The sequence below is a fragment of the Enoplosus armatus genome, chromosome 8 (genome assembly GCF_043641665.1).
Source record: "Enoplosus armatus isolate fEnoArm2 chromosome 8, fEnoArm2.hap1, whole genome shotgun sequence".
Classification (NCBI taxonomy): domain Eukaryota; kingdom Metazoa; phylum Chordata; class Actinopteri; order Centrarchiformes; family Enoplosidae; genus Enoplosus; species Enoplosus armatus.
Genome location: NC_092187.1, coordinates 14,387,039 through 14,400,771, shown reverse-complemented (window position 1 = coordinate 14,400,771; position 13,733 = coordinate 14,387,039). Strand labels below are relative to the sequence as shown.

The 13,733-nt window shown below is 42.8% G+C and overlaps 2 protein-coding genes across 3 annotated transcripts; both read right to left on the bottom strand.

Annotated features, from left to right (window-relative positions):
• Positions 1 to 2,343: 2,343 nt before the first annotated feature.
• tktb (transketolase b) lies at positions 2,344 to 9,835 on the bottom strand. 2 transcript variants are annotated; one of them, XM_070910245.1, is made up of 14 exons: positions 9,604 to 9,835; positions 7,706 to 7,823; positions 7,487 to 7,600; positions 7,279 to 7,376; positions 6,040 to 6,231; positions 5,531 to 5,658; positions 5,250 to 5,446; positions 4,804 to 4,968; positions 4,392 to 4,548; positions 4,175 to 4,305; positions 4,000 to 4,083; positions 3,802 to 3,898; positions 3,510 to 3,629; positions 2,344 to 3,256 (listed from the first exon to the last, which is right to left on the bottom strand). In XM_070910245.1, the coding sequence occupies exons 1-14, from the start codon at positions 9,708 to 9,710 to the stop codon at positions 3,084 to 3,086; spliced, it is 1,881 nt and encodes a 626-aa protein (XP_070766346.1). In that variant the 5' UTR covers positions 9,711 to 9,835; the 3' UTR covers positions 2,344 to 3,083. The 2 variants fall into 2 exon arrangements, with proteins under 2 accessions (XP_070766346.1, XP_070766347.1); XM_070910246.1 differs by lacking the exon at positions 7,487 to 7,600.
• Positions 9,836 to 10,828: 993 nt separating this feature from the next.
• Positions 10,829 to 13,467, bottom strand: lrrc23 (leucine rich repeat containing 23). The gene is made up of 8 exons (XM_070911153.1): positions 13,387 to 13,467; positions 12,431 to 12,540; positions 12,172 to 12,292; positions 11,922 to 12,063; positions 11,502 to 11,632; positions 11,272 to 11,408; positions 10,939 to 11,143; positions 10,829 to 10,861 (listed from the first exon to the last, which is right to left on the bottom strand). The coding sequence occupies exons 1-8, from the start codon at positions 13,465 to 13,467 to the stop codon at positions 10,829 to 10,831; spliced, it is 960 nt and encodes a 319-aa protein (XP_070767254.1).
• Between the last annotated feature and the right edge of the window lie 266 nt (positions 13,468 to 13,733).

Here is a 13,733-nt window from a genome sequence, read left to right as displayed (position 1 = left end):
AATAGACATGAAGAAAAAAAAGTTAGTCTTTTACTTCTGTATAATCAAAACAAGAAAAAAAACCCGATTTCTGTTATCAAAGCATTTATTAGCCACAATCGTGCAGACAGACACAGGCAGCATTTGAAAGACAAGAACATCATCTTACCAGCAGGGAGGGTTGCACTTGAAACATATTTATCTAACAAGGTCTCTCCTCTGTCAGTTCCTGGTGGATGGATGGCTGCTGTTTCTAATTCAGGTTTCTCGGAAGAGGTTTCCAAGTATACGTCCATGTCCTGCAAAAAGCTTAGGCTTTGTCCTGATGAAAGGGCACCAAACAGACAAATGAACATGATCCATTTCCTTGGCATCTGCATAGTTGGATGTTTACTCAGTTTAAGGTGTTTCAGTTGGAGAGAGAAGTCCAAAACATCTATGATCTTGAGGACGAAGCAAATCCACAGAAAGTGTAAAAGGTGACGCCAAAGGGGAGAAACTCAATGCGAGAGTTTACACAAGAGGATAAATCTCCAGAAAACCCTAGAATTTGAGATCATGAACACTTTTAGTGAAAGTTGTGGTGCAGTTTCTCTGTTGTGAGTCAGCCAAAAGCAGTACTAAACCATATTGCACGTGCCCCCAACCAGAGTGAATTCTGAAATGAAGAAGGAGCAAGAGGGTGGGAAGGAATATCTAGGAGGCGGAGAGGTCAGAAAAATAAACTCTCACATTGTTAATAAAGGCCCTTGCTCATCGTACCATGAAATACACAGACCCGCCCTGCTCCTCCTTGTCTCCTCATCCTTTCATAACTGTCTGCTAACACTGGGTGGAAAGCAGGGATTTGTGGAGGAGATGAGAGGTGGATAGCGAGCAAAGGATAGAAACTGGAACACAATACATTTCATACACCTGTGACAGATTCTAGTTGGACATTATCATGTGGGTTGGCACATGAATTTGTGATCCAGAGTCAGTTTTGTGTTTTTCTCCTGACTGAATCAGACTGGTCTTGGACATTTTCAACAAGAGACAGGGTTGGTAGACAGTTCAGGTCGGAGACAACCATGTTGGGCCAGGCTCCACTAGCATCTGTGTATGAAAACAAACATGACCTCTAAGAAATGCACAATGAGCCCGTCTTTACATTCTGTACATACTGTCTGGACGCTCATACACTGTCATGCTTACACATGTACTCTGGAGTGTGTAAGCGTCACACACTGCTAAGCCAAGCAGGTGCCACTTGCTGAGTGTTGAGCCAAACTGGGATTTTCACTGTGGGGTGAAACCTGCTAACAGCCCCTCTTTATTTGCTCAGTAACCACACACACACACACACAAAATCTGTCAAAATGTGTGCGCATGTTGTCATGTACCAGACAACAGCTTCTGTGATTAACAAGATCCATTAATATGACCATTTTTGATCATTTCAATTAGGTCAAATGTATGTATAAAGTTGTGTTTTTCTGCACCTGAAACTCAGCTGATGAGACGGAGACTAACAGTAGAATCCAGACATATTCCAAATGGCTCATTGGACAACTTAACACTCAACACTGAAACACTCAGGTCCTGATGTGCTCTTCCAAGGTAAACAGTGATGTGTCCAAAGACCATTCATTTAAATCTTGACAGAGACGTGCAGTAATCCACTGACCACATTCAACCCCGTCCTTAACCTCAGTCTGACAACACACTGGATTAACAATTTCCACTGCAGAGGCCTACGATTAATCCAACAGTCCACTGTTTAGGACACAAAGCACTTTTACCATCTCTGCACAACTTCACTACCTTGTTTTGTCAGATATCCTACAGTCTGACCACTGCCAGGAACATATGTGACACATGCTGAATCCATAAAAGCAAACATTTCTTGAAGAGTCTACAGCCTTGCTAGCAGCTCGGAGACTGCTATGGTACAGTGGTGCTTTGGGTTAAATGCTGAAGTCAGCACGCCACATGCTATATAGCAGGTATAATGTTTGTAATGTTCACTCTTAGTTTAGCGTGCTAGCATGTTGACACTTATAAAACATTCATGCGGCGTATGGGAATGTCAATCCTTATGGTGGTGCAAGCAGAAAAAAAGTCAGGGGATCAAAGTCAGTAGAATATGTTGTCTGGGAACCATGAACGTCTGAACAAAATTTGCAGACATATTTCACTAGATAAATCTCTCTGGGCGGCGCTAGATCAAAAGTCAGGGGATCACCAAAGTCATTAGGCCTCGTCTTTTGGGTACCATTAATAACTAAAAAAACAAATTAAAAAAAGCAATCCAATAGTTGAGATATTTCAGTCTGGACCAACTGACAACACAGGAAAAGAAAAAAAAACAAACAGACAATGGGATTGGGTTAATTATTTTTAATTCAGCACATCACAGCTATGACGGGGCTACATCAGTGACCCGGAACACCAGTGACAGTGTGATGCCCATGTGGCCAGGAAACAGAGGAATGCTCAAACAGTTCATAACTAAATAGGTTTAACTTTTCACTCTGGGTTTGAAGAAACTAGTCTCTACCACAGCTAAGCGCTAAAAGCTGTGACTGAACACAACTACAAAAAGTGATCTAGTACATTAGATTCATGACAAACAGTAACAGTGCTTCTTAGAAAGAGGCATGAACGCCGGCCAAGTGAGAAGACATGAGGCATGGTAGTAAGGAATGTGAAAGAGAAATGACTCCTGGAATGTGGCCACGGCCCGACAGTGGTATGGTATGACAGGTTTTAAGTCTAATGTCAACATACAACATTTACAGGCATTGTCTGAGTCACTTGCAAGACACCATTTTGAAAACATGATAAAGATGTAAAAAGGGAATGTTGCAGAAGAAAGGTGGAACCCATCAGGAGCAGAGGGTACTAAAAAGATGCATACAGGGAGTAATAAACACTACACTCCTATTCCCCTCTCTCTCCACTTGTGATATTAATAATACAGGATTAGCACACTGCACTCGAGTTAAAGCCACAAGATGGCACTTGAGCACAGAGATGTTCGCAGGTCTTCACGTGATCATGCCATGTAGCTGCAAGTTGGTTGTGATGCAACAGAGCAGCAAGCGGGAAACCAGGCGCAGTCCTTAGTTTGCAAAGGTCTGACGCACGGCGTTGGCAATGTGCTTGGCACTGATACCGAAGAGGTCGAGCAGCTCTTGGGACTTTCCGCTGCGGGGAACACCACTCACTGCCAGCCGGGTCACAATAATGCCAGGCTCCTTGCCCACTGCTGACAGCACTGCTTCACCAAGACCACCTGGACAGAAGGGACAGACAATGCCTCAATACATAATGCACATCCACACAGTAGGAACCAATCGCTTCAAATCACCAACAGATGATAGGATGATGCTAAGAAATCTCACTACTGGGGGCCAAACAGTAGCACACACGTTTGTGAGTATGGCCCCAGGTGCATCCTTTGTCTGCCAACTCTCAAACCTCTTTAGGCACATGACTGGAGAACCCTGCAATAAGATACTTGAGCACAAGAACAGAAAACTACCCACCCTCCTTGTAGTGGTCCTCCACAGTGATGATCTGTCCACCTGTGGCTCTGGCACTGGTCAGAATGGTAGAGGCATCCAGGGGCTTGATGGTGAATGGGTCAATCACACGGATGTTCTTCCCTATAGGAATTAAATTAGAAAATCATTACGTTCGAAGACGTGCATTAGGCCATACTAGCTAATTGAGCAGCAGATGACGTCATCCCCTGAATTATCAAACATGAGTTGTGGGTGGTGGTTATGAAATGTAAGCCTCAATACCTACATCTAGCCACTAGAGGGCAATGTTTACCTTCACTGGCCAGCATATCAGCAGCAGCGAGGGCCTCGTGCAGAGTGATACCAGCTCCAATCACAGTCACCTGATCTTTGTCAGACTGGCGCACCACCTGGTGAAGTAGACGGCAATATATAGCAATTTATTTTCCTGATTAATGGCTACTTCAAGTTTAAGGATTAATGTGTGTAAAATCATGGTTTTGATCATCACCTTGGCTACGCCCACTTCAAACTTCTCATCTGGAGAGTAGAGGACTGCAGTGTCTGGTCTACTGGTACGGATGAAACAGATACCCTGAGGATATTGAGTGATAAGTTAAAAACATTAATGTTACTCTCCTATAATTGTGAATACAACTCACTGGACAAACTACTGTCCTACCAACCTTTGTGTTGGCTGACAGCTCAACAGCTCTCTCTGTGGACACTGCATCACTGGGGTAAAACACAGTGCATGTTGGGATGGCACGGAACATGGCCAAGTCTTCTAGGGCCATCTGAGAAGGACCATCCTCACCTGAAGGCAGAGTAAGATCAGTCAGAGAAAGGGAAGCACTCACTCTGCCCTACAGAAAACTAGTGACGCGCCAGCAGAGAGCTTACCGATGGACACTCCGCAGTGGGACCCTACCAGGTTGACATTTGACTGGGAGATGGCTCCCATGCGGATCTGGTCATAGGCTCTGGAGAAGAAGGCAGCAAATGTGCTGGCGAATGAAACTGTGCGGTCACGGGTGGCACAGCCAATGGCCACTCCTACCTGCAGCAGCAAGCAAAGACGTCAGTAATATGGGCTAGTCTTAGTGTGAAGGCGCAGGTAAATTGGTCACAAGTGACAAGTAGCAGTGAGAGGCTGGGATTATCACGCTAGAGAATGAATAGTAACAGATTAGACCAATTTGGAGCAGATTATGGTAGTAAAGAGTGTGCCAAGTTTATCCCTCTTTCATAAGTGTCTTAACTTCTGTAACTTAGCAACTGCAGCATTTAAATCCCCCGTGAAGAAATAGTGTACCATGTTCTGTTCAGCGATGAAGCACTCAATGTAGCGCTCAGGGAAGGCCTTCTTGAAGGTCTCGGAGAACGTGGAGTTTTTGGTGTCTCCATCGAGGGCCACCACTCTCTGGCTGGCCTGGCCCAGCTTGGCCAGTGCCACACCATATGCGCGCCTTGTTGCCATCTGACAGGGCAGGGAGGAAATGGGTGTAAGCAGAGACTGATTAATAAAAAAGGTCATTAACACAACAAAAGAATATTCAGTAGGTTGAAAATGTATCTACAGAGCCGGTATCAGCAGGAGGCAAGGCAACCACCCACTAAACCAACAAGAGACTTTTATGCTAAAACAGTGAACCTTAACCGACTGACCAGTCATTGACTGTTGACGGGTGTTTGTACCAATTACATGCTTCAAGTGTCTCTAAATAAATAAATAAATAAATAAATAAATAAATAAGGCACCTTGTCTCCCTTTTTGTAAGCTGGGGGTGCAGGCAGGGAGATGACACTAAGGTCTGCAGGTGCTGTGTCATCTTTGGGCAGCTCAGGGCACAGGGTCTTGTTGGGGACCTGGATCTGAGCCTGTAGGTCCTTGAGGAGGTCATCCACCTTGTCCTTGGGGATGGGCTTTCCATGCCAGTTTTCAAGATCTTCAATATCTACAGCCAAGGAATGAAAAGGTCTCATAAATCAAATTCAAATAAAATAGTGGATAAAATATTCAGCATATAAAAACCACTTACTTTTGAGTCCTTTGCCTTTGAATGTCTTGGCTACAATGCAAGTGGGTTTGCCCTTGACTTGCTGAGCCTGCCAGAAAGCTTTGCACAGCTCCTCCACATCATGTCCATCCACAACATACGTGTTCCACCTACACCAACATGGCTCAATTTTAATGGCATGCCACATATTACCACAAATATTAACCCCAAGACACAGGGGCGCATTCACTTCTGAACAATCATGTCAAGCATCAACCTTATTAACTGGGTGAAGGGGAGCAAGGGCAGCAAGCATGTCAAAAACTGATGTTTGAGAGGTGGCCAAGACAACCCAAGAAGTTAAACAGTAATATAAAGACAACATTAAAACCCATAGCAACAGCTTTTGAACTGATGATAGTAAGGTCTTGATTATACACAAAAACAAAAAGCTTGCGTTTAATTTTGCTAGCGTATTAAAAAAATAGGAAGGGGGGGGGGGCATCAAGTCAAAATAAAGTTGGAATGTGAAGTTGAAGTTTGGTACTGACCCAAAGGATTCACAGCGCTTGCGGTAGGTCTCCATGTCGTGCTTCAGGGGTGCAGCCTCACTCTGACCGAGCCGATTGACATCCATGATAGCCACTATGTTGTCCAGCTTGTAGTAGGAGGCAAACGCCATGGCCTCCCACACTGAGCCCTCTGAACACTCTCCATCACCCATCATGCAGTATACACGGTAACTACAACACAATGTAGAAAGGGGAAAAAGGGGAATATTAGTGTTGTCCTCCAAACAATGAACCACACAATGGCTACTACATAATGAATGAAAGTCTATTGAGTCAAGACTTGAGGTGGACTACTCAGGGGAAAGTGAAGGATAAACCACTGGTCTTGAGTGAAGAATATTACGGTTCTTGCACTGTACTGGCTCCTTATACCAACAGAAACAAAGCCAGGCTACTTTTACTAAATAAATATTACAGTTGACAAGTTAACAGTTGCATCCTGTCGCCTTCCAAAATCCATACAGATCTCCAACTGCACTGTTTATATACAAGCAAATTGCCCTTATGAAATAATTGGGAACCATTTATTGAACCGCTTACATCGTGGACCAGTCTGATAATCCTCCAAAAAAATTATTGTTAAAAACAACTGTTTTTGCTTGACACGTACAAACTATCTTATATTCTCATGTGCCCACTGTTTGGGCAATCATTTTCCTTTGAATCACCAACAGAATTATTGGCAATGAATATCAATCAATTCCAGTTATCAGATAGAAGCATCCTCGTCAGATAGTTTTGAATGGTTAGTCTCCAGGGACCTAGATCATTCAGTAATATTTTTACTACCTTGAGTATTAACTCTGTTGGAGTAGTGCAAACGCCTTTTGGCCTCACTGCAGGCTGCTGCCAGGGAGTGATTTAACGCAATTACACTAGATTTATTCATTAAAAACAGATAACAGTGCATCAGACACCGCTTTAAAAAGAAAGCAGTTCCCTGCCTACCTGTCAAGGCATTACACTCTTGTTAAACAAAGCAGAGTCAACACAGTATGTGTGACATTTCACCTCTACAGAAACAGTCTAGTTAAAATACACAGAACCCCTGCCCTCAAGTAATGTACTTTAAACTTCATGCACTGGAGGAAGGATGATCTTCAAACTAATGCTGAAGACTGTCAGATGGTCCAGATCACCATAAACCAGTTTTAAAAAGCTTAAGATTTCAAGTCGTTGAACCTCTCAACGAAACCACAGTTTTATATACTTACTAACCTTGATTTGTCAAAGTGTTTGCCAGTGTAGGCCATCCCACATGCAGCCCCGAGACCCTGTCCCAGAGATCCTGTAGCCACATCAACAAATGCCAGTTTCTGGTGAATAGCAAAGAGGGGAAAAAAAGTTAAAACGTGACTTGCATCATATTATTTTTGTTCTCCAAATAAAACATAACCAGAAAAGGAACTAAGGATTCTTAACTTACTGGTGTGGGGTGGCCCTCCAGGTCACACTCAAGTTTGCGCAGGTTGAGCAGATCGGACTCCTTCACGAAACCTGCCTCTGCCCAGGCAGCATACAGAACAGGTGCAGCGTGACCCTATTGACGGGGGGGGGGGAACGTCTGGTGTTAAGGCCGTTACCAAATCTCGGGTGCGCTGACCAACTGAAGAATTTCAAATCACTTAAAGAAATGTATGCCAACCTTTGAGAGCACAAAGCGGTCGTTACACTGGTTGCGAGGGTCATCCGCTTTGTAGCGCATGGTGTGGAAGAAGAGCACAGACATGAGCTCTGCAGCACTGCAGCATGATGTGGGGTGACTGAGGAGAGAAAAATAGAAACCGCCTGTTGATAGCAGTTCACAGTAAAAACATTTGAAAAAGAAAAAGTCCACACACCATGCACATACATGCATGTGTTGCTACATTCAGGAATCCTTACACTTGGTTTTAGTTTAACAATAAAAACCACTTATGTACCACAATCAGTCATTCCAAAAGGATAAACTTGGCAAGCAATTGTCCTTTAAAAATAGAGCCCCTTATCTTTTGGGATTAGGAATATCACTCGTCAATAGATTGTTAATCAGTAACATGATCACATCAGTTATGGCCACTCCAGAGCCCTTATAAATCTAAAAATGATTAGTGAACTTGCGAAACTGTTAGTTGCTGCATAGAGGGCAGAGTATTGTAATCAACTTGTTTAGAAATCCCATGTTACTCAACGGCATTTCAGCTTCCCTGTGCTGGTTAAGTTATAAATGTCATCATTTAAAACCATGCTAGGAACACAGTTACACAGGAGTTATCTTGTTCAAAACACACATTTTATAATATAAAACCCAGTGCTCAGTTTACCCCTTGTCCTTCTGTTGAGCGATAACCTGCTGAGAAATAAACTAAAGTAAATTCATAAAGAGCAGAAACAAAAAGCAATCAGTTCCTCAGGTTCTATATCAGTCAAATAATGAGGAACAACATGTGTTGAATGTAAGGTGTCAAAACTCAGACATCCTTTGTTAAGGGAGACAAGCATATCAGAACATCAGATGCCTGATAGCCGGACATGCAGGAGTGAATTCATCCATTTCCTTGTCAGCTGACATAAGGAAGTGTCAAAAAACAGGTTTACCCACAAACCTCTCCTTTTTGGAAGTTGCAGTTGCCTCAAGGCTAAAACTACACAATGCCGGATTTCTTGGAGGATGCAACACAAATATGACTCAACGGTATGCTATCTAAAATGTGATTAACAGATGCTACATATATTTAAATAGTTGTGGTCCTTGACTGCACATTTAAAAATCCTGTGTTTATTTTGCCCAATGTGTTCTGGTTCTAGATGCTATGAAACGATATGAAGCATGACGGTTCATGTGACAGCCAGCTAATTAGTGCTAACTGAGAGGTACCCAAAAAAAACAAAAACACAGAAGCTATAAAGTTGCACACCCACACAACACGGAAACGTTGCAAACTATTCTCGCTTTTACCTTGTTTGTCAAAAAGCTTCTGGGAATTATGGCAGTTGGAATGAGGCAATACCAATACCACAGATGCCACCATCATACTTGACACAGATTGCCTGAAAGCAGTTCAATGTATGTGCATGTGTGCATCTGTCTGGTATTTTAGGAAGCAGCAGCAACTTTAAATTAGCGCATCAAATTGACCACGCAACTCATCCTTTCGCATGATCATGTGATTTCTTGTTAGCTAGTGAAAGCAAATCGGTGCTAAAGACCAAGTTTCATCAAGCAACCTTACCAATAACGGAGTTATTAGAAAGCATGAATTCTCAGCTAGCTTGTACCGACTGTAACATTAGACAACTCAATTATCGAAACAGACGCTGCCATTGGTTTTCAGTTATGCCAGCGTCTAAAAAACGTCACCATATTGTTTGCATAATTGATTGCTAGCAGTCTGCTGTGGCTACGTTTGCCACCGCGTGAAGAAAATCTGCAGCACGTGCAACCGGGCCCCACAGGTATAACGTGCGTCTGCTACAGTAACGTTACAACATATGCATATTTTCTACGCATGTCGCAGTGTAATATTTAATCATTTTCAGCTGACATAACTTTGAATAACTTACCCCGAGTTTGAGGCGCATGTTGCCTTGATGGAGTTGATCCGGAGCTTGTTAGCGATGTCTTTCAGGCCCTGCAGAGTCTTTTCGTCGGGTTTGTGGTAGCTAGTCATGGTTTCTGGATTCTTTCTTGAGAACCGCGTCCACTTGGAAAGTTAATTTTGGTTATTTGAGTCACACGACTGCTTCCAGGTGTCGTAAATTCAAAGCTGCGCCGCTGCTAGTTGCCCAGTTCAAGTACAACCGAGGAGGAGGAGACGGAACATGAGAGGAGGGGGACTTATGTCTCCCCTGACAGCCACTCCCCCCTCATCAAATCATTGGAGGAACAGTGGTGGCGCAAGTTGCGCAGGAAATGCTGCTTTCACAAATCCTGTTCAGCTCATAGACGATGCAGAGCTGAGATCACTTATGATTTCCTTTTTTTGATTTCCTTTCATTAGCAAAATCACCAATATATGGACATAGGCCCTAAAACACGAGTACCATTACAGGTGGCCACAATGTTGAGAGCTGTTGGTAGTTATATGGCTTTGTTGTGAAATGATCAGGGAATGACAGAAATTACACCCACCACTTTGAAGACATAATAAAATGTGCAATCTTCTCAGTGAGGTGGGCAGTTGACTTCCTGCCTGTGGCAACAGTGCGATGGTGAGATGTGGAGATATTACTGACAACTTCAGATTACTACAAATAATCAGAAACAATTGCTTTATCTGATACAATGTGCACACTCCATACACTCCATGGGCAGTATAACCCAGTATACGTACGTTGATTTTCCATACACATCCAGCTCATGTCACTGTCCCTTTAAAGGTGCAGTTGGATGGCTGCCAATAGGGAAATGGTGGCAGATTTTGCCCTCTCATCCTTACTCAGGGAAACACAGGTCAGTTTGGCCAGCAACACAAGTTTCAAATACTCCCTAATTTCTTATTCCTTAGTCACTGATACATTGCTCTGTAACTCCAGCTGATTATCTGCATTTGTATATGTCAATAAATGCATCAGAAACAACATTGTTGTTATTGTTGAAAAAATACATTGGCTGTAACAGTTAGTGTAAGAACAGAACACAAGCAACCCAAATGTAAAAATGTATGGATGATACAAAGTGCATTTATCAGATGTACAATACTTTTCAATACTTTACAGTCACCCACTTATACACACTGTGTTTTCAAGGAAGTCAAACACTTCCTCAATTTGGTCATCATTGCAAATCTTAAGGTTCAGATATTTCCTCTTCTTTAACTTCCTGAAATGACACATATGTCATTAGAACAACCAGCAAAGGAGCAGAGGAGAGAGAAATAAGATGTTTCTTAGCTTCACCTTGATTCTCTCCAGGGCCTCAGCCCTCTCCTCAGGGGAGACAGGATCTTTGTCAAGTCGCTCCAGCTGTGGCAGGAGAATCAGTACACTCAGTCGGTAGTCTGTCGTTTCCACCAGAGGATTCTCAGAAAGGACCAAAGCTCGCAGAGTTTTTGACATAAGCCCAAGGCATTGCAGGGCATTCTCATCTAAGATTGCATTGCCTCTAATGGGGGAGAGACAGAAATAAGATATATAATCAGGGGTATATAATTTTATTTGGTGTTTTACTGAATTGATGATGGGAACCACCAGTATGGGTCCGATCTGTCCTGTTGTGATACAACTTTGTACCTGACATTGAGGTATTGGAGACACTTCATGTTGGGGCTGAGGCCAGCCAGAGTATCTAGCTGGTTGTCTCGAAGGTGAAGGGTGGTGAGGCGCTCTAACCTCTCTAAACCCTCCAGATGTTTGATAACGTTTTGGGCCTGAACGGAGAGCAAGAATAGTTACAGGCAGTCTATTCTCTGGGTCATTACGTGGGCATTAAGGCTGGTATTAAATCAGAGTACTTTTATTACCAGATATAATTGCCGCAAGTTGGGAAGATTGATGCCATCAGTGGTATCCAGGTGGTTTCCCCTAAGCTCTAGAGTTATCAGGTTGGCAAAACAGCCTCTCTGAAGACTATTCACTCTCTGAATACCGTTACCTGCCAGAGAGGTTCCAAAATGTCATGTCAAGGCCTTTCCAAAAATATACATTAGGCACCAGACATTTGATTAAAATCTTGCTGATGGATAAAATGGATGTTGCTAAACCTTAGACTGACTGATAACACATGGGATTGTAAACCCCCTTCTGATCGAATAAACCATTCCTATATCTTGTTAATTTCAAATAATAGTGATAGAAACTCTGGACTAGCTTAATACACCATCAGTCATTCCCATGGTATCATAGAAGCACCACTTATCCTGACATAAAACCAACAGACCAACCTGCAAGATTGAGGCTCTCCAAGGCAGGACCGACCAGGCCATCCAGGTCTGTTAGCCGGTTCACTGCCATACTCAGCCACTGCAGGTAGGTCAACTGAGCGAAAGGTTGCCCTTTGAAGCATGCCACAGCATTACTGTCAACCTACAGAAGGGACAGTTGCATTCAAGATTTACTATCAGTTAAGCGTGAATGACACTGACAGCCCCAGAGATGTCCTTTTCTAAACGAATAAAGAAGAGAGATCCTTGCCTTTAGCCAGAGCAGCTGGGTCAGAGATGCCAGAGGAGAAAGATCAGTGAGGTGGTTGTTGGACACATCCAGAAACTGTAGGTGAATATAACTGCTGATTGCAGCTATGTCATTCAGTCCTCTAAGGAGTGCAGTGATGACAAAGGGAAAATTAGTATAAAAACAAAGAGATAGCCACAATTTAAGGAGAACAACCCAGACTTAAAGTTACAGGGCAAAGGCAGCTAATTTTGCTTTGCATTTATTTTTGCCCCCTTACTTGTCTTTTAGGTCCAGTTTGACAAATGCATGTCCAAGTCCATTTCCTGTTCGGCACAGTAACGAGAGCCCCTGACTTATGGTTTCTTGGGTCAAATTGTAAACCTGTACCTGTGGGAGGGAAGTTACGATTATACTTGTCCAAATTGTTGGTGGTACTAACTCACAGGTGGATTGAATGTACTACAGAACCCCACCAATGTTTGTGTATGGGGCCCAACCCAGACACAAGCCCCCCTACACGACAGAGCTTCAAAACCACCCATGGGACTTTTTGCCCATAAGTCGAGCCTCCAATATAGAACTTCCTGTGAATTTCTAACAAATAATAACCCATAATCTAAAGTATTTTATTGGTAGCACTTGTCTATGGATAGAACAAAGCCGTGTTTTACTGTACAGATTGAAAAGCCCCTTGAGGCAATATTGGGCTATATAAATAAAATTGACTTGACTTTAAAGGAGGTGCAGCCTTCAGGGGCAAAATAATCTCTTAACTTGTGGTTAAAATTTTATATATGGCTTCACACTACAGTTTAAGAATTAGGTAACACAGTCCCCTTCTAGAGACCCCATCCTTACATTTAATGTTTTGGGTTAAATGGTGCATACTCCCAAATATTTACTGCATTTCATGACATTTGACACGTGGTTAACCTAGGGCCCTCTGGGGCTTGAGGGGAAAGGGTTAATCAAGACTTGTTTGGGGTAGGTAATGAGAATTTTAAGGGAATACTAGCGACTTTGTTTACTCCACCTGTTTAAACCAGCATACTATGGTAGTATACTGTTCTTGTAAAGAGGATTGTGATTGAATATCAACTGCACGAAACTGACTAGAGTCCCAGCTTCCATGTAACAACAGTTATATGCAATAATGGGATTAAGTGTAGTTATGCTAATGGCTGGTTGTCGTTGTCTATATTTCCTCCGATGTTTTCACTCAGGTAACTATACCTTCTCTCCGACTCCTTCTTCATGCGTTTCTTCTCCTCCCTCTACATCCGACAGGACTGCATCTTCATCCACCTCAGACATTCTGGTCAATGTGGTCTTTACAAAAAAGTAGCTGACAAGCAGTTAGCTTCTCCAACTGCACTGGGTTTAGTTAATAATGAAGTACTGACTGGGTTAGCTTGCTGAGCTAGTAACGTTAACTAGTTAGCTAATGTTAGTACTTCAACGTTATATGGCTGGCCTGCCAAGTTACAGTAGCTAGTTAACCTATTAAACCGAGTTCAACGTTAACTTAGCTAACTGTTACCAAGTAAACTTAAGAAGTAGCTAGAGGTTAACTAGTATTA

Excerpts from the sequence above, each read along its gene's own strand:
- lrrc23 (XM_070911153.1), bottom strand. The coding sequence starts at position 13,467 with ATGTCTGAGGTGGATGAAGATGCAGTCCTGTCGGATGTAGAGGGAGGA. Across the intron at positions 11,633-11,921 it reads GGAGAGCCTCAATCTTGCAG|GTAACGGTATTCAGAGAGTG; the intron begins GTTGGTCTGTTG and ends CCTCTCTGGCAG. Across the intron at positions 11,144-11,271 it reads CTCCAATACCTCAATGTCAG|AGGCAATGCAATCTTAGATG; the intron begins GTACAAAGTTGT and ends CTCCCCCATTAG.
- tktb (XM_070910245.1), bottom strand. The coding sequence starts at position 9,710 with ATGACTAGCTACCACAAACCCGACGAAAAGACTCTGCAGGGCCTGAAA. Across the intron at positions 5,447-5,530 it reads CAAAGGCAAAGGACTCAAAA|ATATTGAAGATCTTGAAAAC; the intron begins GTAAGTGGTTTT and ends CCTTGGCTGTAG. Across the intron at positions 3,630-3,801 it reads TGATATGCTGGCCAGTGAAG|GGAAGAACATCCGTGTGATT; the intron begins GTAAACATTGCC and ends TAATTCCTATAG.